At 36.4% G+C, this 22,943-nt stretch overlaps 5 protein-coding genes across 6 annotated transcripts; 2 read left to right on the top strand and 3 right to left on the bottom strand.

Moving 5' to 3' along the window:
* Nucleotides 1-1,940: 1,940 nt before the first annotated feature.
* On the top strand, nucleotides 1,941-10,709 carry LOC138128410 (fatty acyl-CoA reductase wat-like). 2 transcript variants are annotated; one of them, XM_069044616.1, is made up of 7 exons: nucleotides 1,941-2,289; nucleotides 9,046-9,168; nucleotides 9,223-9,494; nucleotides 9,546-9,655; nucleotides 9,737-10,169; nucleotides 10,219-10,476; nucleotides 10,527-10,709. In XM_069044616.1, exons 1-7 carry the CDS (start codon nucleotides 2,032-2,034, stop codon nucleotides 10,612-10,614), a joined length of 1,542 nt encoding a protein of 513 aa, XP_068900717.1. In that variant the 5' UTR covers nucleotides 1,941-2,031; the 3' UTR covers nucleotides 10,615-10,709. The 2 variants fall into 2 exon arrangements, with proteins under 2 accessions (XP_068900717.1, XP_068900718.1); XM_069044617.1 differs by lacking the exon at nucleotides 1,941-2,289 and adding an exon at nucleotides 5,309-5,602.
* A 2,630-nt stretch (nucleotides 10,710-13,339) lies between these two features.
* Nucleotides 13,340-14,275, bottom strand: LOC138129327 (desumoylating isopeptidase 1-like). The gene is made up of 4 exons (XM_069045620.1): nucleotides 14,101-14,275; nucleotides 13,823-13,899; nucleotides 13,635-13,768; nucleotides 13,340-13,578 (listed from the first exon to the last, which is right to left on the bottom strand). Exons 1-4 carry the CDS (start codon nucleotides 14,198-14,200, stop codon nucleotides 13,392-13,394), a joined length of 498 nt encoding a protein of 165 aa, XP_068901721.1. The 5' UTR covers nucleotides 14,201-14,275; the 3' UTR covers nucleotides 13,340-13,391.
* Nucleotides 14,276-16,300: 2,025 nt separating this feature from the next.
* Nucleotides 16,301-20,647, top strand: LOC138128334 (circadian clock-controlled protein daywake-like). Its single transcript, XM_069044540.1, has 4 exons — nucleotides 16,301-16,803; nucleotides 16,854-17,091; nucleotides 17,140-17,273; nucleotides 17,326-20,647. The coding sequence occupies exons 1-4, from the start codon at nucleotides 16,695-16,697 to the stop codon at nucleotides 17,628-17,630; spliced, it is 786 nt and encodes a 261-aa protein (XP_068900641.1). The 5' UTR covers nucleotides 16,301-16,694; the 3' UTR covers nucleotides 17,631-20,647.
* Nucleotides 17,885-18,359, bottom strand: LOC138128336 (protein takeout-like). Its single transcript, XM_069044543.1, has 2 exons — nucleotides 18,233-18,359; nucleotides 17,885-18,183 (listed from the first exon to the last, which is right to left on the bottom strand). Exons 1-2 carry the CDS (start codon nucleotides 18,309-18,311, stop codon nucleotides 17,885-17,887), a joined length of 378 nt encoding a protein of 125 aa, XP_068900644.1. The 5' UTR covers nucleotides 18,312-18,359.
* On the bottom strand, nucleotides 18,800-20,677 carry LOC138128331 (protein takeout-like). Its single transcript, XM_069044538.1, has 4 exons — nucleotides 20,559-20,677; nucleotides 20,262-20,502; nucleotides 20,077-20,210; nucleotides 18,800-20,027 (listed from the first exon to the last, which is right to left on the bottom strand). Exons 1-4 carry the CDS (start codon nucleotides 20,665-20,667, stop codon nucleotides 19,723-19,725), a joined length of 789 nt encoding a protein of 262 aa, XP_068900639.1. The 5' UTR covers nucleotides 20,668-20,677; the 3' UTR covers nucleotides 18,800-19,722.
* Nucleotides 20,678-22,943: the final 2,266 nt, after the last annotated feature.

The following is a 22,943-nucleotide window of genomic DNA, read 5'->3' on the forward strand; positions in this document are numbered from 1 at the left end:
AACAATAAAAAAATTGAATGTGGAAAAAAAACAGAAGAAATAAACAAAGAAAAATTATGGAAATAAGTTAGACGGAATGAAATAAAAACATAAAGTGAAAGAAGAAAAAATGGTAGATAGAGTACAAAGACAAAAAGAAAACAAATGAAAACTGAACGAGAGAGAGACGAAACTAACGTAACGAATGACGATGTTTTCCGATCAGTTTGTAGCGCTTACTTGAGACCGATATTCGCCGTGTGCGTAGATATGACTCATAGCCCATGAGATAATCCAAAACCTCTACGATGGTCAGTGGAACGTTCTTGTTCACTCACTCTAAACTGATTTTTCCAATCATTTGTGAAAGCATTTGTAGTTTTTAAAAACCATAAACAAGGTATGCAATAAATCATTTGCTTGGAATTTGAATAAATAATCAATTTTCGTCTCATTTCAGTAGTGCTGACACGAGTTTTATAATAGTATATTATGATACGAGTCTTTTAAGAAGTATTTTGTAGCACGCACGGGTTTAGGGCACGACTGACTTGCGAGGAGTGCCTGAAGGAGTAAGTGCTACAAAATGCCGTTTAAACGAGATATCAAACACAGTTTTTTCAAATTTTTTTTACAATAAAAACGTTGTTTTGGCCTGACATGCGGACCTATCAAAATAAACATAACACGGTGCTGAATTTCCCGCGATGTCTGAGTATTATTCTACTGCAAACTAGTAAAACTGACAACTATGCACTAGACATTGACGCTATTTATAACCTCAAATTTAGAAAAATTTAACCCACGTCAACAGACAACTTTACTACCAAATTGAATACAAAGTTTCCATGGCCTCCCATTATGCCAAAACAACGTGAATGCATTTTAGATAGAAATATCCGGCCTGGATGCTGTGCCTTTTTTAAAATTTTTTTAATAACAATAAATCCGTATCTGAGTGGGACTAACCTTGACATGTTGAAAGATAAATTAAGAATTAGTTAGGAGAAATAAATAAACAATAAACAGATGGTTGGTGAAAGAAAACTAGAAAAAAAAACAGGATTAAAACAAAAAAATATTGAACGGTTCTTTTTCGGGATGTTAGATATGATTTCTCTTTTTTTTATATTCTACGATGATGAGATGGGCAAAATTAAACCAGGTTAAACAGTGAATAATGACGCAAGTTGCTAGATATTGAAGAACGTGAAAACGTTAAATACTACTTCATTTAAATAAGTTCACAACGCACAAAAAGAAGAAACTGGAATGTGGAAAATTTAACGTTCCAGTCCTAGTGACCTATCAGTTCACCGGTTTTGCTTATCTAAGTTATTTAAATTTTTCAGTGAAAATTCCGTAACGTCATATCATCAGATTTTATAATTCGTTACCTGTCTTTGTACTCTTCTGACGCACATTTATTAAGTCCAAATTGTATTGAAATGACACCGAGACCAACTAAAAATAACTGAATCTTAAACGTCCTCGTATACGAGAGACAAATGTTGACAAATAAACAATAGTAACAATTACACAAAAAAAAAATCTTGGTAGTGACTCTCATGACCAAACCAGAAGTGGTTTTAACAGTCGTTATAAATGCGAAAAACATGTCTCCAATAAAGATTTTTATTATACCAAAAAAACTAACGAATGACAACAACAGACTCATTATTCGTCTTGGTAATGACCACAATGTACAAATTTCCAAGTGTAATTTGCTAAGGCCATGGCCACATCGACGAAAACAATTGGAGGGAGAGTAAACCATTTTTGGCCAGAACAAGAATTTCGGAAAACAACTCTTTCCGGTCGATGAAACGCCGGAAACTCAAGTCGAGACGTTTTCCAGAGCCGTAACGACGGAAATTTACACCGAAAAAGAAATTTCCCCACCAGCAGATTCACCATTTCCATTATGCAAGGTCATCGTCGAACTATAACTCCACGTGCGTCCCGGACGCACCGACAATAAATCGGTCGGTGACTGTGCGTGCACATCCGTAGGTAAATTTTTTTTTTTCGAAAATTGTTTCAACTTTGAATATGAGATACGCCGCGGAATCCATGCGTTTGATGCGCGAGTGTGGCGAGGTGAAGTGGTGTCCCTTGGAGGGCTCAAAAATCGCCGACTTCTACAAAGGGAAGAGCGTCTTCGTCACGGGGGCCACAGGATTCTTGGGGAAACTCGTGGTGGAGAAGCTCCTGAGGGCGTGTCCGGACCTCGACACCGTCTACATCCTGGTCAGACCCAAGAAGGGCGAAGACGCGCACAGCAGAATCGACAAACTCTACTCCGACGAGGTAAATTAATCACATTGATTCGCCGGCATGTGTAGTACTTAAAAAGAACGAGAAGGGCGTAGGCGGAGTCGCGATTACACGGCGCTCGTACGGGCGCGACACCACGTGATGTGCCCTTCTCGAAAAACAAATATTTTCAAAGGACTTGGCGCTTGTTTTCGATTGCTTAAACGGACCGCGATGTTTGAAGTTTGCAATGTAAATATTTAAATCACCTTCGATCACTGCTACTATTATTTCAAGGTCAACTGTTGATGCAGACGTAGGGAGAAAGCGCGATGTGCATTTCTTTAATTAGCGCGTTATAAAAGTCTACGGAGAAGTGTGTCAACATAACAGAAAGATAACTGCACAAATTAACATGTCTGGGGGCAAAAAAAAATAACGACCAAGATGAAGCAGATGCACAAGTTTATCTTTGCTCTGTTAACTTATAATAAAATCGAAGAAGAATAATTATGTATTACATTCTAATTTCTGGCAGGGTCAACGGCACTAACCCTCGTCTGTCGCTTTTTGATAATCTTCATCAACTGTGAAGAAAGTGGAAAACGATCTTCGTTCCACCGATTCGATAATCATTTTTAAATGTCCACTTTCGGTAATCGAGTCATTTTAAAGCAATTTTGTTCCTTTAGAAATTTACCACTGCTTTCGACAAAATATTCCATCTTTCGATTGTTTGTTAAGTTGGGTGTTGTAAAATTTGAATTAACGTCAGATCGGTAAATTTAAAAAATCATTGTATGTAAATCATTGAAATGCTCTGGGAAATTATTGTGGACTTCTAGAGCGATAAAAAATATGTTATTGTCTTTATGTTTTTGTACACATTTTTACAGAAGATTATCATATACAGGGTGTAACAGAAAAAAGGAAATTTATTTTAACTGGTGATAGTACTCATCAATTACAACAATGTTTCTAAACAAAGTTTCTTTGAATTTGCAAAATTGAATTGGCATTTGTCCCCCTTTTATTTTGTCGTGCCGTTCACGTTCAATGCAATTTTATAAATCTAAAAACTTTTTTAAACTGGAAACGTAAAACTGAATGTTTTTATTCCCTTTGTATTGCACTTTTCATTCATTGTTTTTTACCAATCAGTCTGTTAGATAAATTTTTATAACACTTCAAAATTTGTTTTCGAAAAAAAATTATACAGGGCAAGTCACATAAGGTTTATTTCTGAATTTATTTTGTACGCAACCAAGAATACTAATTACGCTGACCACTTGATACCATTTATAATGTGATTTTATTTAGTAATCCACGTAGGTATGTAATTTGGCTAGAAATGTCAAAATGACAGTTGATGAATTTAATTTTTGATTCCATTAATCAGAACAGGAAAACGTCATTGTAAACATCACCCCAAATCTGCTATTGAAAGATTTAATTTACCACGCGAAAATGGTGGTAGGGGTTTTTCAAATCTAGAAATTCTACAACATAATCAAATTACTTCACTAAAAAATTATTTTCTCAATAGAGCTCGTGATAACACTTTTTTTAATGCTTTGGTTTCAGCGGATAAAGGCTACACACCTTTAAATTTAAGTGATAATATAATTTCAGATATTGTTGAGCCAAATATACCTGACACTATAGCAAATATAAAACAAAAGTCTTTACATGGGAGATATTTTAAAGAGCTAGAACAGCCAGAAATTAATATTCAAGCTTCTGATGCATGGCTTAAAAAATCAAATATTCATCCTGAGACTGAGGGTTTTATATTTGCAATACAAGATCGTGTTATAAATACAAGAAATTATAAAAAACACATATGCGGTTTACAATCGATCATTGATAAATGTAGGATTTGCGGAACTGAAGGGGAAACCATTGAACATATCATTTCTTCTTGCACCGTTTTGGCTCAAAGCGAATATAAAAAACGTCATGATATATTCGCAAAAATTATACACATGAATTTAGCAGTTAAATTCAATTTATTAAAGGATACACAACCACATTACATTTATAAACCAGAAAGTTGTTTAGAAAATGACAATTACAAATTATATTTTGATCGGACAGTTTTAACTGACATTCACATTCAGCATAACAGACCAGACATTATTATTTTAAATAAACAACAAAAGCAAGCATATCTTTTAGATATAGCTGTTCCAAATTCACACAATATAACACAGACATATAATACAAAAATTAATAAATATTTAGAACTCTCCGTTGCTATGAGAAATCTTTGGTGTTTAGAAAAAATTTCGATTTTACCATTTATAATTTCAGCAACAGGAATAGTACCGCAATCTCTTTTTAAAAATTTAAAAATTTTGGACTTAGAGAACACATTGGTGGTTGAAATTCAAAAAGGTATATTATTATACTCATGTCACATCGTGAGGAAATTCCTTAACATTGACACAGAACATAAAACACAAAAAAGTCAAAATGCGGAGGCGAGACGCCGGTAATTATGTTGATAAGCACTGCACTATTACTTGATAGTATTATCCGTAATAGTGTATGTACTCCGGCAAAATTGCCGTGCCGCCGGGTGGAGGTGGGATAGGAAGAATAATAAAAATAATAAAATTGCTAGTTATTTATTACCACATTAAAAGTGTCGATGTTGATATACAGGGTGTTATTGAAATGTGTGACCAAATTTTAACCACGCGCTACTGGCTTCATGTAGAACTCGGAAAAAATATTTAAAAAAATTCTGTCAAAAAGTAAAATGACATTTATTTTTTAGATACAATTTTTTAAAATTGCTTTGTCTTCTACAACCTAGTAGGTAAAATTTAAGTGAAAAAAATGAACAAAGTAGGTAAATACAATAATGAAAAACTTAAATTAGATAATTTTTATAAATATGTATGTATTAAAATTAGCTGGATCATTATACTTCACAATTGAATTTTCACAGAACACATTTTTTGTCTTCTCATTAATTTAAAGTCGGCTAATAAAGCCCCGTTCCACATTCTCCTCGCCCCGCCCCCAGTAGGTCACACATTAAACTTCCGTGAGCACCGCAAGAAATTAATCGCGAACCGCAAGTGAACGGCTCCTCCGCAAAATGAGCCACGCGGCGGAAACTTTGCGTCTGATGCGCGAAGACGGCGAGATCAAATGGTGTCCCGTTGAAAACTCGAAAATCGTAGACTTTTACAAAAACAAGAACGTCCTGGTGACGGGTGGAACCGGTTTCCTGGGCAAGCTCCTCGTCGAGAAGCTCCTGAGGGCCTGTCCGGACGTGGACAACGTGTACGTCGTGGTCAGGTCGAAAAGGGGCGAGGAGGCGCACCTGAGGATGGACAAGTTGTTCGCGGATCCGGTAAGAATGTACACATTGTTCTCGAAATGTGGGATTTCACGTGCGTCAGGTGGGAGTTGTTAAGATTTATGATGCGAAGCAAAATAAAAAAAAATGCGCGGGTAATTGCTTGTGGTGTCTTTGTGTTGAACTCCACCAACAAAAAAAAAAAAACAGTTTGGGAAAAAAAATAGAATTAGAATTTACGTATGCTTGTTTGCGGCACCTGAAAAATTGTTATGTTTGCTTAAACGCACAAAGCAATTATTTCTACTGCATGAACAACAATGCTTTAATTAAGCAGTTACATTGTTCGCATTACGTTAAAAGTGAAAAAAATCGTGTTGGTAATTAATTACGAGTATGCTGTTAACATTATCGCAAGTAATTGTTATATAATTCAACAAACATTATTATTTGATTACAATTTATTTTTTAATTCGTTGCGATTGAATAATCATTGGTGACCTCACGAGTGAAACCAAGCTGCAGACTCGACAGGTCTGTTGGATGAGTGCTGCTCTGGTTTCACGAGTCAGATCATGGATTATTAATCATATCACGAGTGTCTATTTGATGAGAGAATATAATGAATGAATTTACATTAAAATCCATAAACAGATTGGCTTCGCTTTTTGACAACTACAGGTTGTCTCAGCTAAGACTTTCGAGCCTAATATCTCGGTTATTTGCCAACGGATTTTTATGAAATTTAAAATCCAGATATTTTAGGCCGTGAAGGTTCAATTAGTAACAATAAAATTACCTCAAGTTAAAAAATGTAATTTTAACGCATGTTTCCTTTATCGAAAATTATGCGCGATTATTATTAGATTGTTAAACATTAAAAAATAGGGGTCTACACAAACAATTAAGTAAATCACTTATCTGATTCAACGAAAAGATTAGATTTTGTCGTAAAAAAATGAATGTAAAATTTGAATGTATTTGAGCAGTTACCTTTTGAAACAATTGATGATTAATTGCCAAACAACATTTTGTACACCCTTTAAAGTCTGTTAAAATTGGGCGCGCTTTATTAGAAACGTCAAATTGTGAAAATTTACTGAAAATACTCTAAAAATAGACTACAGCGGCAGAAATTTTAATATTGTTGAAAAAGGAAAAAAATTTTGCCTATGGAGAGTGTCGTAAGAGCTTCAATGACACAGTTCGTTTTCTCGTGGAACACTATCCAAATGTAGGCTTTACAAAATGTAAGGTTAAGAGAGTCGTTAATTTATTTGAAGACACAGGAAGCGTATGTGAACTAAATTACCCTGCTAAAATATCCCGATCGTGTTTTAGTCCTTCATGGAAGAATTAAAGCATCCAGTATAATAAATTACGTCCAAATGTTGTCTTTAACTTTGTAAGTGTTTGTAAGGTTAGCAAGATAAACGTCAAATATGTCACCTGCGCTTCTGCGAAAAGGGATGACCAAAATTCTGCAAAATTGCGCGTTTGTTTCATACGCGTCTATGTTTTTGCATTTGCAGCCACGTTTAACACAATTGTTTGCTTTTTTCTTGCAAACTAGACGTCTTTCAAGGACGAGTTTTTCCCTACAGCATTTTTTATTGACGATCAATTTTTTATGTAAATCTTAATTGATTCAACACTTTAAAAAGGCATGTAAAAATTACGTTTTTAAGAATCGGGTGATTGCATTAATGGGATTTTATTCTTCACCGTCTAAAATATCTGGATTTTAAATTTCACAAAAATCCGCTGGAAAATAACTGAGTTATTAGGCTCGAAAGTCTTAGCTGAGACACCCTGTATAGACTATGATACTACTCAGCGACTTGTCAAAAATGTGTAATTTGTGCAACAGAAAATTTGGTACGGCTATCATGGCAACATCAAAAATTTCCAGAAAGTTTTGACCATTCCAAAAAATTCATAACCGGAACATTTTTTGCATGCTTCAGGCCAAAACATTTTTTTAATCACTGTTACCACAAAAACAGGAACATTACAGGTTTGACATGTACAATAAACACACCTCGAGTAACGATTTGGTGTTGATGTGCGATTTTCTTGTCGAATCTCCCACGTGTATACGAATTAGTTTCGGTGCTCTTCATGCTTTTGTTGTTCTCCGGAGATAAAGATAAGTCTGCGACTCGTGCTTATTTCTACAGCAACTGGGGAAAATAATCCAGGCACAAGAAAAATTACATCTGAATATTTTATTGCATAGAGTTGTTTCCAATAGTATAGAAAGCTACAATTTCCTGTTGCATACCTATAGCGAAACATAAAAATATTTTTATATAAGCAGCTTTTTATGACGAAAAAGAGAAAGGCAATATTTTTTAAACTTATGTGCAACTATTCTTGGGCATTGGCAAGATACTTTCTCATTGCTAGTTTCACATACCATTTTATGCATCATTTATTTGCATCATACGTATTGGCACACCTGGATTCATTTTGTATTAAATATTATGAGATCACTAAAGTAGTAAGTTCGCTAAAGAAATTTGAAACAGATCACTTGCACACTCATCGAGTCCTGTATACATACAGACTGTCCATAAAAGAATGTAGGATCGCAGATGATTCTGGAATTTGAATTTCACACCTCGTTCAAATTCATGAAATACTAATCGCAAACTGTCAAATATTCAAAAGCTGTCAACACAAAGCCAACTTAACCTCATTTTGTTTCGAAGTCCTGCTTTGTTGTTTCTTGCGTTCCTGGCCGTAACTCAATGAACAGATGCTACAAAATATTTTTGAAAATAAGAAAGTGAGAGTGAGGATGTTTAGAGCAAAATAGAGGACTCTTCGAGCTATTGCTTTAATTTTCATTGTTACTTTTTTAACTAAGTCACTGATGTTATTTATCTTCTTCTTAAGTGTACAATAAATACGTAGTTTGTTGAGTGTTGAGAATTGAGCCCTATCAATAATGCATTTCATTATTTTATCTTTATTTCATTTTCTTTGTAAAGCACCCATTTTGTCAACCTAGGCAACCAGTAAAACTAATTTGTTCTGAGGGTTGCATATCGTAGATCATACTAACATAATTGAATTTTTGATGAAAAAGTCGACAAACTTTCAACGCCTACTAGGATCCCATATACATTTACAGACACTCTGTACAAATAGAAATTGTCTTATACAGATGACGTTTCCTATTTCTGAAGAAAACAGATATTCATAGACTGAACAATGAGGTTAAGACAGTCAAACTCGTAAATTCCTCAACCCAGAAACCTTTGTTTTACAATGAGCAATATTATCTTCTACTCAGATGTTTCGCCAAAAATCTTTGGTCAAAATATTTCCCTACTGGAGGTGCCCAAATCTTCTTCAATCCATCTAAGCGACGCATTCTTGTGCTTGGTGACCCCATCACCCACCTCTTCTCGTCATTCGTAGTCTTCCGCAGTTTCCTAATAACCGCTGACTCTTCTTCCATCACACTCATGAAACTTTTTTTGTTTCAGATATTTGGACCTTTGACCAAGCTCTTCCCGAAATTCGTCCACAAAATAAGCGTGATGAAGGGCGACGCCTCCCTCCCCGACCTAGGCCTGAGCCCTGCAGACCGCGCCACCATCATCGAAAAGGTCGATCTGCAAACCTCTCCCGGGAGTTGTTGCTAAACTATTTTCACTCCACAGGTGAACGTGTTCTTCCACGTTGCCGCCACCGTGCGATTCGACGAGAAGATGACGGTGGCGACGGCTATCAACGTGCGCGGCACTCGAGATCTTCTCCAGATCGCCGCCAAGTGCAAGAACCTGGAGGCCTTCGTGCACGTCAGCACGGCTTACACCAACTGTAACCAGAAGGAGATCTGCGAGGCCTTCTACAAGCCGCCCATCAGGGCCGACGAGCTCATCGAGATGGTGGAGAAGACGCCGGAGAAGATTGTTCTGGATGAGACCGTGAGGTCTGTGGTTTGGTGAGGTGGAGGAATTCGGGAGTGACTGTTGAGTTTCAGGTTGATTGGGGATTGGCCCAACACTTACACCTTCACCAAGGCGGTTGCAGAGGATGCGGTGCGGGTGTATGGCAAAGGGCTCCCGGTGTGCGTGGTGCGACCAGCAGTAGGTAATTAAAACTAAAATTTTCGTTCCTGTTTCCTCACCCTAGACACACTTAATGACCTAATCCCTATTGGAAAATTTGCAGTCATAGCCACGTACAAGGAGCCCCTCAGGAGCTGGATCGACAACCTGTACGGCGCCACCGGTATCGTGGTGGGGGCCGGCACGGGCCTTCTCAAGACCATGCACTGCGACAGCTCGAAAACCGCCGAACTAGTACCTGGCGACTACGTCATCAACCACATGATCGCCGCCTCCTACCAGACGGCGATAGAAAAGCCCAAAGAAATCCCCATCTACAACTACGTCTCGAGCGTCGAGAACCACCACACGTGGAGAGACTTCATGCACCAGTGTAGTACCTGGGGTGAGGAACTACCGACGATCAGGTGTGTCTGGTACTACACCCTGACCATGAACCGCTTCTATTACGTCCACGTGTTGTACCGCATCTTCCTCCACTATCTGCCGGCTTTGCTCATGGACTTGGGAATGATTCTGGCGCGCAAACCCCCCATGTAATGTCGACTCGACATCTCCTGGTTCTTTCTGAATTGTTGCTTCCAGGATGATGAAAATCTACAAGAAAATCACCAAATTCGAGAGTGTGATTTCGCATTTTTCCACAAACGAATGGAAGTTCCACAACACCAACACTCAAGACCTGTGGAATAGTTTAACAAAAGCTGATCGAAAGATGTTTCCGTTTAGCATGAAAGAACTGTCTTGGGATGAGTACTACAAGACTCACACTCTAGGTCTGAGGCAGTACGTGGTCAAAGATGACATCTCGACCCTCCCTCAGGCCATGGTCAAATGGAGAAGGTAAAGTCCCAAGAGTGTGTTTATCTCTTTCACATCGTCTCTCTTTACAGATTTTACATCGCCAATAAGGCAATAAAAACAATTTTCTACATTGTGATACTATATTTAGTCTACTCATTTCTTTCCAGGTTACTTTAATGTTGCCTGAGTTACTATTGTATTTATTGTATTAGGCTATGGTTGTTAGAGCGTTTAAAATTTCGTACGAATAAAGAGAACGGTTAAGTAAAAAACTGTGTTTCACTGAGCGCAACCTTTGAGCTGAAAGCATTAATCGCTGGAAGTTATGCAACATGACATAATTGTGTCGCAATGGTGAAGGAGTATAAAAACTCGACAAAAAGACATGTTTGGTTTTCGCCGGTAGAAAACAAAGTTCTTTTGAGTACTAAGCAGAAGGTGAATGACGTATACCATTACAGTCGGGCGCCCTTAGTTGGCAAATTCCGGCGCATACCGAATGGAGCTTCGTGTATAGTTGTCATAGCTGCATACAAAAACGCAAAAACCGCCGTACGAGCCTAACATGCAACCCAAATTACATTTACATTACAAAAAACATGGTCCTGTAATGCAATTTGGGTTGCATGCATGTCAGGCTCGTACTCTTATATGAATAACCCTGCATGTTGCTTATGGTAGGCAACTCATAATTCACATGATAGAGATGCGTCAACGTATGTTTTAAAGGCGCAAATACCAAAATACAGGGTATTTCACGAGAGATAATGAGCCTGACGGAATTGAAAATGCAACCCACAATGCATTTGCATCGCTAACGCAGATATTTGTTTTTTTGATTTAAAAAACGTGAAATATAGTTAATCAACGGCAGAAGCATTCGCCTTAAATTAGGATTATGTCTCTTTTTTCATCGTTCGATGGTTCGAATCGTCGTCTTTTAACTTTTTCGTAAATGTCAATTGTGAGAAATAAAATTATTGGAAGCAAAGCTATCACGGACTCATAATTTCATTTTAAAACAATACGATACGTTAGCGTTGCAAATGTATTGTGGGGTGCATTTTCCAATTCCGCCAGGCTCATTGTACATACCTATAGTTCTAGGTATTGTGATGGTTTTGTAAAAAAAAAGGCAACTGGATAAACATTTAAAGATTCATTTAAATAAAATAATACTTATGACCAAGACAACTTGGTTGTTCAGATTACAAAATAGAGTGACGAACTTGTCATCACAATATCTTGTTATTAATCTGCTGGAGAATCTGTGGAGTGTGGATGACAAATTTCGAAAACTGATCCCAAAAACCTGCAAAACACAATATGAAGAAAGATCATCTCAAGTCGCTCAGGAACAATAAAACATAAAGATTGAGCAATTTTTTTTATACCAAATAATGACAAAATTTAAGTAAAAACATTTATATGATGAGTTTCTGCGTCTTTGATTTTTTATAATAGCTTGAAAAATATATCCTTTCAATTAGAATCAACGTGTAAGGCATTGTGTATAAACAATAATTATTACAGTATTGGTATAAAACTCATCCAAAGATTGAGGTTAGAACATATTCAAAAAATTAAATATAAAAAACCGTGCACATTATCTCCCGCTCTAATTCACAACTTCTGTGGTAGGTAGTTTCATTAACTGCGATTTTTTTTAAATGATAATCAAAATATAGGAAGAAAGAAGAAAAACTGAGTTTCAAAATTACTTACTGGTCAAACTTTTTGCTTGCACTTTCTTCTTAATTCGCGGATGAACTCTTCACACATTAAATGTTTTTTAGGTGCCAACACGCTGAAATAATTGTTAAGGCACAACCACTAATAATAGAAATTGCAACAATTATCCATATATTTTTTTCAACAATTACAATAATCGTCACTTGTCATTTGTCACTTATAAACACAAATTGCTATTTAGTAGGTTAATCAAGTAGGTAATGTTAGTTTTGAGAATGGGTTAAATTCGAAATGTATTATTAGGTATATAATTTTTATTATTATTTAATAATCTACATGCAAAAATCTTGCTCAAAACATTCGAAAAACTTTTGCGTTGTAATTTTCCAATATAAGTGCACAGAACATTTATATCGACAAGAAAATGTTCAAAATGTCCAAGTGCAGAATTTTCCAATGTGAAAACTGCAACTCAAATAATTTCATCAATCCAGATGTATCAATATAACATAATCGTTGCAGTTTCAGCTGCTACAACAACGACAGTTTTAACTCCTATTGTAACAATTAACTCATTCTTCAAATGACAATAATGTTCTATTTCTACAATTGCGCCACCATAAATGTGTTTACGTTGGTATCCCCAGAAACAAGCGCGAATCGTGAATTGTTGACGGCTTAATTGTGTTCGTGCATTTCGTCAGATAAATTCCAAAATCCTGACTCTAATAACGTATTTTAATACAAAGTGACCTTTTCTGTGGTAAAATCATTGTTGGACGTGCTGGATTTTTGGAAATCTTCCGGGATGTCTTCCAGGTTAGCGTCGGGTTGAAGGTAGATGACCTTGAGTGTTTCTCTGCTTTGCATTTATTTCCAACACAATTTGTACATTTCAAATTAGTTCCTCTGTTTCGTTACAAATCTAAACGAAATTAAATGTTGAAATGCAGAATTTATCACAACAAAATAACTGTCGGTAAAGACATTGGTGATATTACCCTTGCAAACAACGGCGAATCACTGACACTGTGTCAAATATTTTCTAATTGTTAAAGTTAAATACAAAACTGAGGTTAAGATCTTTCTCACATGTTATTTATTTACCAAAGCCCGACAATTTGCAGCAAATTGAAAATTGATTTTATCATTTGAGCAGGTAACTTCTGTTACTCTCGTGTATTACTGGTTGCATAAAAAAATTCAAACGTAAATATTATTTTTATTATCTGATAAACACACACACACAAATCAATTTTAAATCACCCACTGTGATCAGAATTGCCGTCTTCGTAGAACTCATCGATCCAAGACTCGCGATACGAGAGAAGTCTTTTATTAAACTCGTAAACTTCTACCGGGAGGACAGCCTCGTTTCCGCAGAGAAGTTTCAGGAACATGTCTGAAAAGTGGTGGCAGTTGTGCTCCACTGGGTTGTACTTGTACGAACTGAAAAACAGTTGTCTTGGCACAAAGAAATTGAGGTCAGACTACGGAAAACTCACAACCAAATATCGGTTTTTCTCAGTTTTGCGATTTGGTCTTCGATTTGTTCTTTGGTTAGTGTGGTGCGTCCGATGGTTGTTGTACGACTCGCGGCTTCTTCGAAGAAGTCTGTCACGTACTGAGGTCTCAGTTTCTGCAATGGTAACCGATTGAAATATACTCTGAATTCAGAATTGTTTTAATGTACCGGTTCTTCTTCCTCGATCCCACATTCCCCATAGCTGTACTCAACTCCATGGACGACGATGCTCGTGTGTAATATCTCTTTAAAAACAACGAATTTGTTAACAAGCAATGCCGAATCACATATTTTGTTAATAAATAATTTTTATTGTCAATAAATTATTGATTTCGTGTTTTAAAAATGAATCTGTGGTACAATGAAAGAAAAGTAGTTTAAAAGACTACCTACCTTGCATAAGTACAACATAATTTTTCTTTACTTATTGTTAACAAATTATTTACCTTCGTCTTCTGCTACGATTTGCATGAACTGATCCCGGCACCAACACTGGGACTCTGGAGTTAATTCATAAATATAAACTTCAACGGGATATGTGTTCATTTTCGATTGTTAGTCTATACTAGCAATTGTCTTAACGCTAAATTGGAAATGTTACAAGATAATGTGTTTACATTATTAACATTGCGATAGAGATAAACAACCGAAAATAAGGTCTGCCAAGATAAGACGTTCTTATCAGTTGTCGATACAGTCAAGATGTTGTTTTTCTTCATATATTTAGTGCAAAATAAAACAATAGACGTCATACTAATAATATATTTTAATTGAATGGAGATAATTCTGTTTTTAGTACGTTCACACTATAAATAAGTGTTTGAAAAATTTCATCGTCAAGTTTTAACTCAAAAAAAAAATAGTATTTTTGGTTGCATACAAAATAAATTCAGAAATAAGCCTTATGTGACTTGCCCTGTATACCTAACTAATTTTCGCTTTTTTATTTAAACGCAAACCATAGGCGTGATTTATGGCCCAAATGGTATAATTCGCCAACAAAAGGATCATTCACTACTAGCCGACCGTTTTGAGCCTCTTATTTACAGCTTTGCCATAAAAATGACAATTCCCATTGTCACCTAAATTTACAACAGCACAAGTAGCAGGTCATAAATAAAAAATTAAAATGTAAAATTGGGTTTAATTCAAAATATAATTGGTGTTTTTTTTCCGCTGATTTCGTAAATAATTATAGGAAGTGAATCTGGGTAGATTAGTATAAAAATCAGAATTTGACTTTTTGGTAAAATTTACTTTTTACTTTTTTTGGTCTTTGTTTGTAAGTGAAAAATTATGAAAAAATTATGAAATGTACCTTACTAATACCCAGGTAAGCGTGAAAATTTTCGACAATTTTATTTAATTAGAAGTCGCGATTTCTCGCGTGCCCGTATACGATGCCCGACCTGTACATAGGTATGTACATAAAATATCTCTTAAATTCATGTGTACAGTTGACGCAAAAAGAAATAAAATCAATTAGCAGTTGCCTTTAATTATTTACCTTCAAGAATTTTTTCTTGCCTGTATTTTCTTTTAATCATCGAAACCATTGTTATAAAAAATATTGGGAAATGGCATGCAGACAACCAGTTATACAGGTTACTGGCAATAAGCTCCTAAAGCTTTGACTAACGTGTGATAATTCGAGTGGATAGCGTGAATATATTAACTTAATTAACCACATCAATTTGCAAAATGTTCTTTACTGAAAGTCTGGTACAATACTAAATTCACTAAATAGTGAAACTTTATTTATCAACAAAACTTCCATCAAATGTTTTGCTATACCTACACAACTGGTTGTGGGTGATGGAAAATGTTTTCAAACCGACCGACCAGACTATGTTAATTTAAAAATGAACATCACGAAAAATTACTGCAGACGAACAAGCAAAATCGAATAATATCGTAATTTAGACGCAAATTAAGAGTTAATTATTCGTAGACGGTAAAATATTCCTTATGTTGCAATATATTTTTGTAAAAAAAATATTTTTTCTTTTTTCTGTAGGTACTATTTACCTTCTTTAATTCTTATTTTTTCCTCCACATTTATTTACTTTTAGTGTATTGCTTTATTTTGCCCTACAGGTTTTTGGATTCCTTGTTACAGTATAATAGTCATTTAAACATTAATGGAGGTAACTAAGTCGCGGACTGGATTGCTAGCTAGCCCTCGCTATCGCTCGGGCGCAAACACGTCATCGACAGGTAAATATTAGTTACCTCCCGAATTGTTTATTATATTCTCTCTTTTCTCACCTTCATCGGATCAAAAGCAATCATTTCATAAAGTACTCAACCAATTGATTTAATGTTATCTCTTGTATTCTTGCCAAATCTCGTATTTCGTACTAAGGCATCTCGTCGATTTCCATCACATTATTATTCATAAATTCTGCTTACAAGCAATTAAGATTAAAAATTAATTATTATGTTTTAATCAGTGCCAACGTTGGACACTGTGACATACTTTTTCATGAATAAACAGTTGCCAATTCCACACTATAAAATTCCAAAATTTGCATATGGACAAGTTTTTTTACAGTCGGACCACCATGGGATTCCATTAACGCGTAATTCGCATCATTAGGCATTTAAAACAGTAGTAAAAGTTGACAAAACTAGTCTATTTCTAGCGTTTTTCGTAATCGACATCGTGACACATCCATCCGTTCAGACCGAAGTCAAGGTTAGAAGAAAAGTTTACTGAAGGACAACAAATTTGGAGTAAATCTAAGAATCTCTAATAACAATTTTTGTTGTGACCCAAAGTGAGTAATCGAGATCGTCGAAATATCAACAAGACTTCTTTCAAAATGTCAAATTATACACTTGGTGTAGAGATTTAGAGGTGCGGGTCTCGAATTGTACACACCAGTTTGTCTACACAAGGAACAATTCACCCTGTATCATACCACTGATGTGAGACATTGCCAAATGACACAGAAAAGAGTGAATGTGCAATAGGTTGGTCACTTCTTTAAGTACCGACATGTTAAATAGTGATTGAAACCTGTCGAACCTAGTCATAATGATACTTCTGCTGAAAAAGTTATTCCTTTGGTTCTTGTTTATGACGAATTCGCCGCCAAATTATCCTCGTTCCTCGACCACCCCATCGACTCCACCCTTCAGATTCCGTAAGTGCGGTTTGTTTTCGATTCTGCGTGCGCTGCAACACAATTTTCAGCGTCTAGTTTTGTGCGGTGCCACAGAAGGCAGAGCGATTTCAACACGTGTCTGGTAATAGCAGCAGAAGTAGCTGTCAGACAACTGAATAGACCCTTCAGCGAGCTAGGTTTGCCCAGTTTGGAACCTGTCGAGATACCTTCGTTGAAAGTAGCAGCAGGAAACACGGTAGGCTTCGAACAGAAATACAAAAATATCAAATTTACCGGATTCACGAACGTCAAATTCACAAGATTCGAGTGAGTAGAGGAACGAGAGGGAGAAGCAGTTTGAGTGGGATTTTTCAGAGTGGACTTTGACCAAAAGCAAATCGAGATGGATTGCATGTTTCCCGAAGTCGTGATGGATTTCGACTATAAATTTGACGGGAAAATATTGACGAGGGATTTCTTCGGGGAAGGACATGGAGTGATCACTTTTGGTAAGAGATCGAGTTTTGGACGATGGGCAAATGATAATCGTTGGTGTTGAAGTTGAGTTGAAGTTTTTCTTCAATTTCGACCTGGTGGAATACGAGCGGCAAGGACTGAGCTACTTCAGCATAATCGACAAAAAGCTCATATTGGCAGCAACTGTGATCAAATCCGATTTTCAAAATTTGTTCGGTGGAGACCAAGAAATGAAGAACAGTTTCAACAGAATGATCAACAGCAACTGGAGAATGGTTTTCCATGATGTGAAGGATAAGTACGAGGACATATTTGGGGACGTATTCACAGGAGTTTTCAACAGGTTTCTCAGTCAAGTTTCTATCTCGGAGCTTTTCGGAGATGAGTGAATCAGTTGGTGCAAGCTTTTGGGATGTTGAATGGTAAAATAATATCAATAAGAATAAACAAGTGTATTGTTTTTTCCCTAAAGTGTCTATTCGAAACGATTTACAAAATGATTAATTAACAACAGTTTCATTTATTTTAATTTTTTTTTAATTAAATGAATATTTAAATTAAGTGACGCGCTTGATGTGGAAATTTCCATAAATAAAAACGATCAACAATGTGGAATAAACTTGTAGATATGCTAAACAAAAATCTAGTTGTCGAAGAGTTCGGACACTGGAACTTTCCCAAAAAAACTGTTGGCGATGGCTGCGAAAATTTTTCCAAAAGCTCCCTCGTAATTGGGACCGGAGTGGTCATAAAGCGCCTTCCAGTTCTCGTTGAAGACGTTGAGATTCTTGTTGAGGGCCTCGTTGTCTCCGAACAAGTTCTCCAAGATGAAGACCAGCTGTTGCGGCGTCCACAAGAATTTATGGTCCGTTATCCTGATGTATTGTTTGCCTTTTTTCTTATATTCTTCGAATTTGAACGTCAGGACGTTTTTGGGTTTGACTGCAAGAAAGAGTTCAGGTTTGGGGAGCAAACGGGCGAAGGTTCTTACTTATATCGACTCTCCCCGGTTCCTTGCTGTGGATGGGCAGCAGCTGAATGTTACCTATGAATTCGTAGTCGAAATTCATCACAATTAAATCTGAGCCGCAGCCGAGGTGCAAGTCTTCTCGTCGAAATCGATCCTGAACGAGAGTCTCACAATTGTTGCAAAAAAGATAATTCGATACTCACTCGATTTTGCTGCAGTTGTTCTTGGTGAAGCCCGACAAGGTGATGTTTTCATAGTTCTGCTCGAAAGCTGCGGCGGAGGTGCCTGCCGCGATGGACATCGAAGGTATGGACATAGGGTCCAGTTTTGACAAACCCACCTCTTTGATCGAGATGGTCATTTGCGAAACTGCGTGTTCCACTGCCTTGAAGAAGCACTCTTTGAAGTCTGGTTGTTTGCGGTTGCATCTTTTAAAATTAGGAGCTAAAATATTTTTCGGTTAATTTCGGAACAAGCGAAATCTGGACCACGTATCTACGGAATTTAGCACAAGAACAATAGCACACCAGAAAGAAGATCAATGTCTGTGGCTTCAATCTGGTTGGTCGATATAGTAAAACGAGTGTGTCGTGGTTGTATTGTTTTTTTATTTTATACTTGGCGCTCGGTATAAAAAGTGGTTTACCTTATTGCGAATATGTAAAGTACAAATATGATTTAAATTGATTGATTTCTATGAAAAAGAAATAAAAACGACATAAATAATTTATCTCTCTATTTTAAACTAGTTTTAAATAATTATCTTGTTTTCGTATTCACAAATGTTTGACGCAGGAAATTCAAGAAAAATACTAGTATAGTTTTCTCAATTTGGTTGTAAGTCGTACAATTTTCTTGCATATTATGAGCGATTAATGGGCACAATGGTTGGGTTTGAAAATGTTGGGAAGCGGCGCGTGTCATTTGCCGTACAGTGCAAATATACAAAATATACCGAGTGATTTTAAATGATTGTGACTTTTTTTCTTAAGTTGGGAACATTTTTCATAAATTATTTTGGCAAACTTGATACCTTAATCAACACATTGGCGTACGTACGTCATTTTGACATTTTATGTATTAATAAATTGTGTCAAATAGGGGAGGACGCCTATGTTTATGTCAACTATCACATTAAAAAGCAGAATAACCAACAATAATCTTACCAACCTATGAAAAAAAGTCACATTCATTTAAAATTACCCGGTACAATACAACCCTGCTTAAAATATTACCTGCTATTGGTAAACTAAGATTTATAAACTGCACAAGATCTTTAACATAAGGTACCATAAAATTTTACGACCTACAACAAAATTGAGAATACTGTAACAGTTTCGAAATGAAGCAAACAGCAGATGAGAAAATATTTTCTGGTTATTTTCCACTTTTGAGCGATTTCATAAAACATTCTGTAGTCTAGTGTGACGTCCTAGTAGAAGTATTGTTATTAAATCTATTTGAAATTTTGTACGTTTAAGAGGCAAAATACTAAAACAGTTTTGAACTATTCATTCGTCACCGAAAAGCTCTGACGTGGAAATTCTGCCAAAGAAGTCATTGGCAATGCTCCCGAAGATCTTTCCGAAAGCTTCGTCATAACTCGGACCAACGTCATCGTTAAGCTCCTTCCAGTTGTCATTGAAGACTTGATTGATATTGTCGTTTAGAGCTTTGTCGTCTCCGAACAAGTTCTCCAATTTGACCACCAACTTCTCTGGGATCCACTTGAATTTACTCTCCACGACCTTCATGTACTTCTGACCTTTCTTCACGTATTCTTCAAACTTGAATGTCAACGAATTTTTCGAGTTGACTGCAACAATCGGGTCACGGTCTCCATTCGCGTTAATTAACATTCTTACTTATCGTCACAGATCCAGGCCCCTTACCATTGATGGGCAACACGAGGATCCTACCTTTAAACTCGTAGTCGAATGCCATCAGGATCTCAGGTGTGCCACACTCCACGTGCATCGTCTTCGCGTCGAAATTGATCCTCGAGAAAGTTGTCAGCTTATTTGGACGGATCAAGTTCAAGATTACTCACTCGATTTTTGTGCATTCGTTTTTGGTGAATCCGGTGAGAGTTATGTTGTTGTAGTTCTGCTCAAAAGCTGCGGCCGAGTTTCCGGCGCCGACGCTCATCTGGGGCACGTAGAGCGGATCCAGGTTTGGTAGACCTATTTCTTTCATGGGCACGTTTAACTGTTTTATGGCATGTTCGACCGCTTTGAAAAAGCAGTCGTTGAAGTCACTCTGTTTCCGGTTGCATTTTTTAAAAGTAGAAGCTGCGAATTCGGGATGAGTTAGAATTAGAGATGTGGAAAGCGAAGGAGAAACTTACGGAGTTTCGCGCAAGCACAGAGGCACCCCAAAAGCGACAACACAAATATATTACGATTCATTTTGTTTTGACGACGTTCGAAACTGAAATGCATCACAACTCGTTGCATTTTGTTATTATAGGTGACCTAGTCTTGCAAAAAGCTGTTTACCTTTTCCATAAGAGCGAAAAGCAATTAAAACATGCTACTGTTGTTGTGTCTGCGGAAAAATTAAATTTATGACAGGCTAATAAAATTGCTACGAGGGCAGTTCATCAATTTTTGTCCTGAACATAGAAGAACACAACTGAGAAACTTGAAATTATTTTACTTTTCCTCGAAGAGGTTCTTTTAATTTTGGGAATAGGTTCACCAGTTATGGTGTGTCCACGTGGAAAATAATCAACAAGAAGTAACTACTGCTTCAAGATCCCAAAAAACTGTTGCCATGCTGGTTGAAGTGGTGACGCGAAATTTCGAGGGGGCAGTGAGCTTTTGTGCCTCCATTCCATACTTTGGCGTTTTGACTCGTATCGTAGTGATTGACCCAAGTTTCATCTACCGTGAATTTTTTTTTCAAAAATTCATTTGGGTCTCTATTAACTAACACGTCTGACGCGCCGTTGACATTCTTGGTACCCACATTTTTTTTTTTGTCCCAATTCTCGTCCAAAATTTTTTCCATAGTACCTATGGAAAAGCCACATCTTTCCGCTATAAATCTGACAGTAACTCTTCAATCAGTAAGAACCATATCTTGGACTAAATCAATATTTTCTTTCGTAACGACCAAGTACCTGGTGCTTGTTCACAAGACTCTCTTCCCAATTTGAAATCTCAAAACCAGTTGTTAATAACTTGACACGACGGCGTGGAGTCACCCAACACTTTCAACGTGTCCTTGTAAATATCTTGGGGCGATAAGCCCTTTTTACAGAGGTACAGTCGCGGCCGTTGAATACTAAGGGCCTGATTTCAAGTTGACTTGCGACGGTCGCATTTGTTGTCATGGTAACGTCGCAAGAGAGAAAGGACAAAGATAGCTACACATTTGCGCTGCACCACCTATTGCCATATGAATTGGGCAACTGTCGTGTTCAAAAGTGAAATCATTGCCAAAAGAAAAAAACTTGAGTTTTATTAAAATGTCTGCTATAGTGAATCGTTTGATATTAAAAAATATTTGAAAAGTAACAGCGCACGCATATTGAACAACGTTTTTCGTGGTAGTTTAAGGAAAGTCTTAAAAAAAAATATTAATTAGTTGTAAATTTTGAGGATTTCAAGTTACGTATCTTAGGAAATGATCAAAATTGAACTTTTAGTGTTGAAAAATTATTTATTTCCGCACTTGTTAGGAAATATTCCACTTTTCGTAACTCAAATTACTTAGTATTCAAATATATTAATTTTAAATTGATAGAAAAACCCTATTTACGCTAATCAAAAGGTCGGAAGTTATAAGTATAAAGTGTTTAAATCTTTCCTGTCTGAGATTTCAATTTTACATACTTTATTACAGCTCTTGTATCAATTTTATTCAGTTTTAAAAAATCGCGAACACCACGGCGAAATTAGCTTAACAGTTTTTAAACTGAAATACTGTTTTCTCGATTTGGTTGTAGGTCGTAAAATTTTATGGTACTTACTTCAAGTTAAAAATCTTGCGGGGCTTATAAATCCTAGTTTACCACTAGCAGGTAATATTCTGAGCAGGGTTGTACATTTTATATATTTGCATTGTCCGGCAAATGGCACGCGCCGCTTTCCAACCTTTTCAAACCCAACCATTGTGCCCGTTAATCACTCATAATTTGCAATAAAATTTTACGACCTACAACCAAATTGAGAAAACAGTACGCAGATAATCGTTACTTGACGTATATTAATATTAATAAATGACAGTTCGGAAGAGCACAACTTTTCATCTGTCAGTCAACGGCTTCTATGTTAGGGATAATAATTCATGAACTGCCCTCGTATTCTTAATTTGAAAATCAATTAAAAGTATTTAAATGCGTCAATTCGAATTCTTTTTATTTTTAACTATCACCATGGTAGAATGAAGGTTTGAAGTCGTTATAGATTTTGATGGAAAAACTCTAGTGAACTGGATTAGATAAAAATAAGACGGGAAATGTATTTTTAGCTAGAACAATAAAGAGTAAAGGAATTAAATGAAACTTGCTAAAATAGTACCTGCATTCTTCAACGAGCATATAATGATGGCTATTATTCAAGAGTATGAAACACGAGCCGTAGGCGAGTGGTGGAATCACAGGCAGATTCAGCAGATACATCTCAATATAAATATGATGCCCAAATAAATCTGAAAAATTTTAAGATTTAAACGTTGATATAAAAACAATTGTTTCAAAAATTACAATCCAAATTCAATAAAGGAT

Source organism: Tenebrio molitor, chromosome 4, assembly GCF_963966145.1.
Source record: "Tenebrio molitor chromosome 4, icTenMoli1.1, whole genome shotgun sequence".
Taxonomy (NCBI): domain Eukaryota; kingdom Metazoa; phylum Arthropoda; class Insecta; order Coleoptera; family Tenebrionidae; genus Tenebrio; species Tenebrio molitor.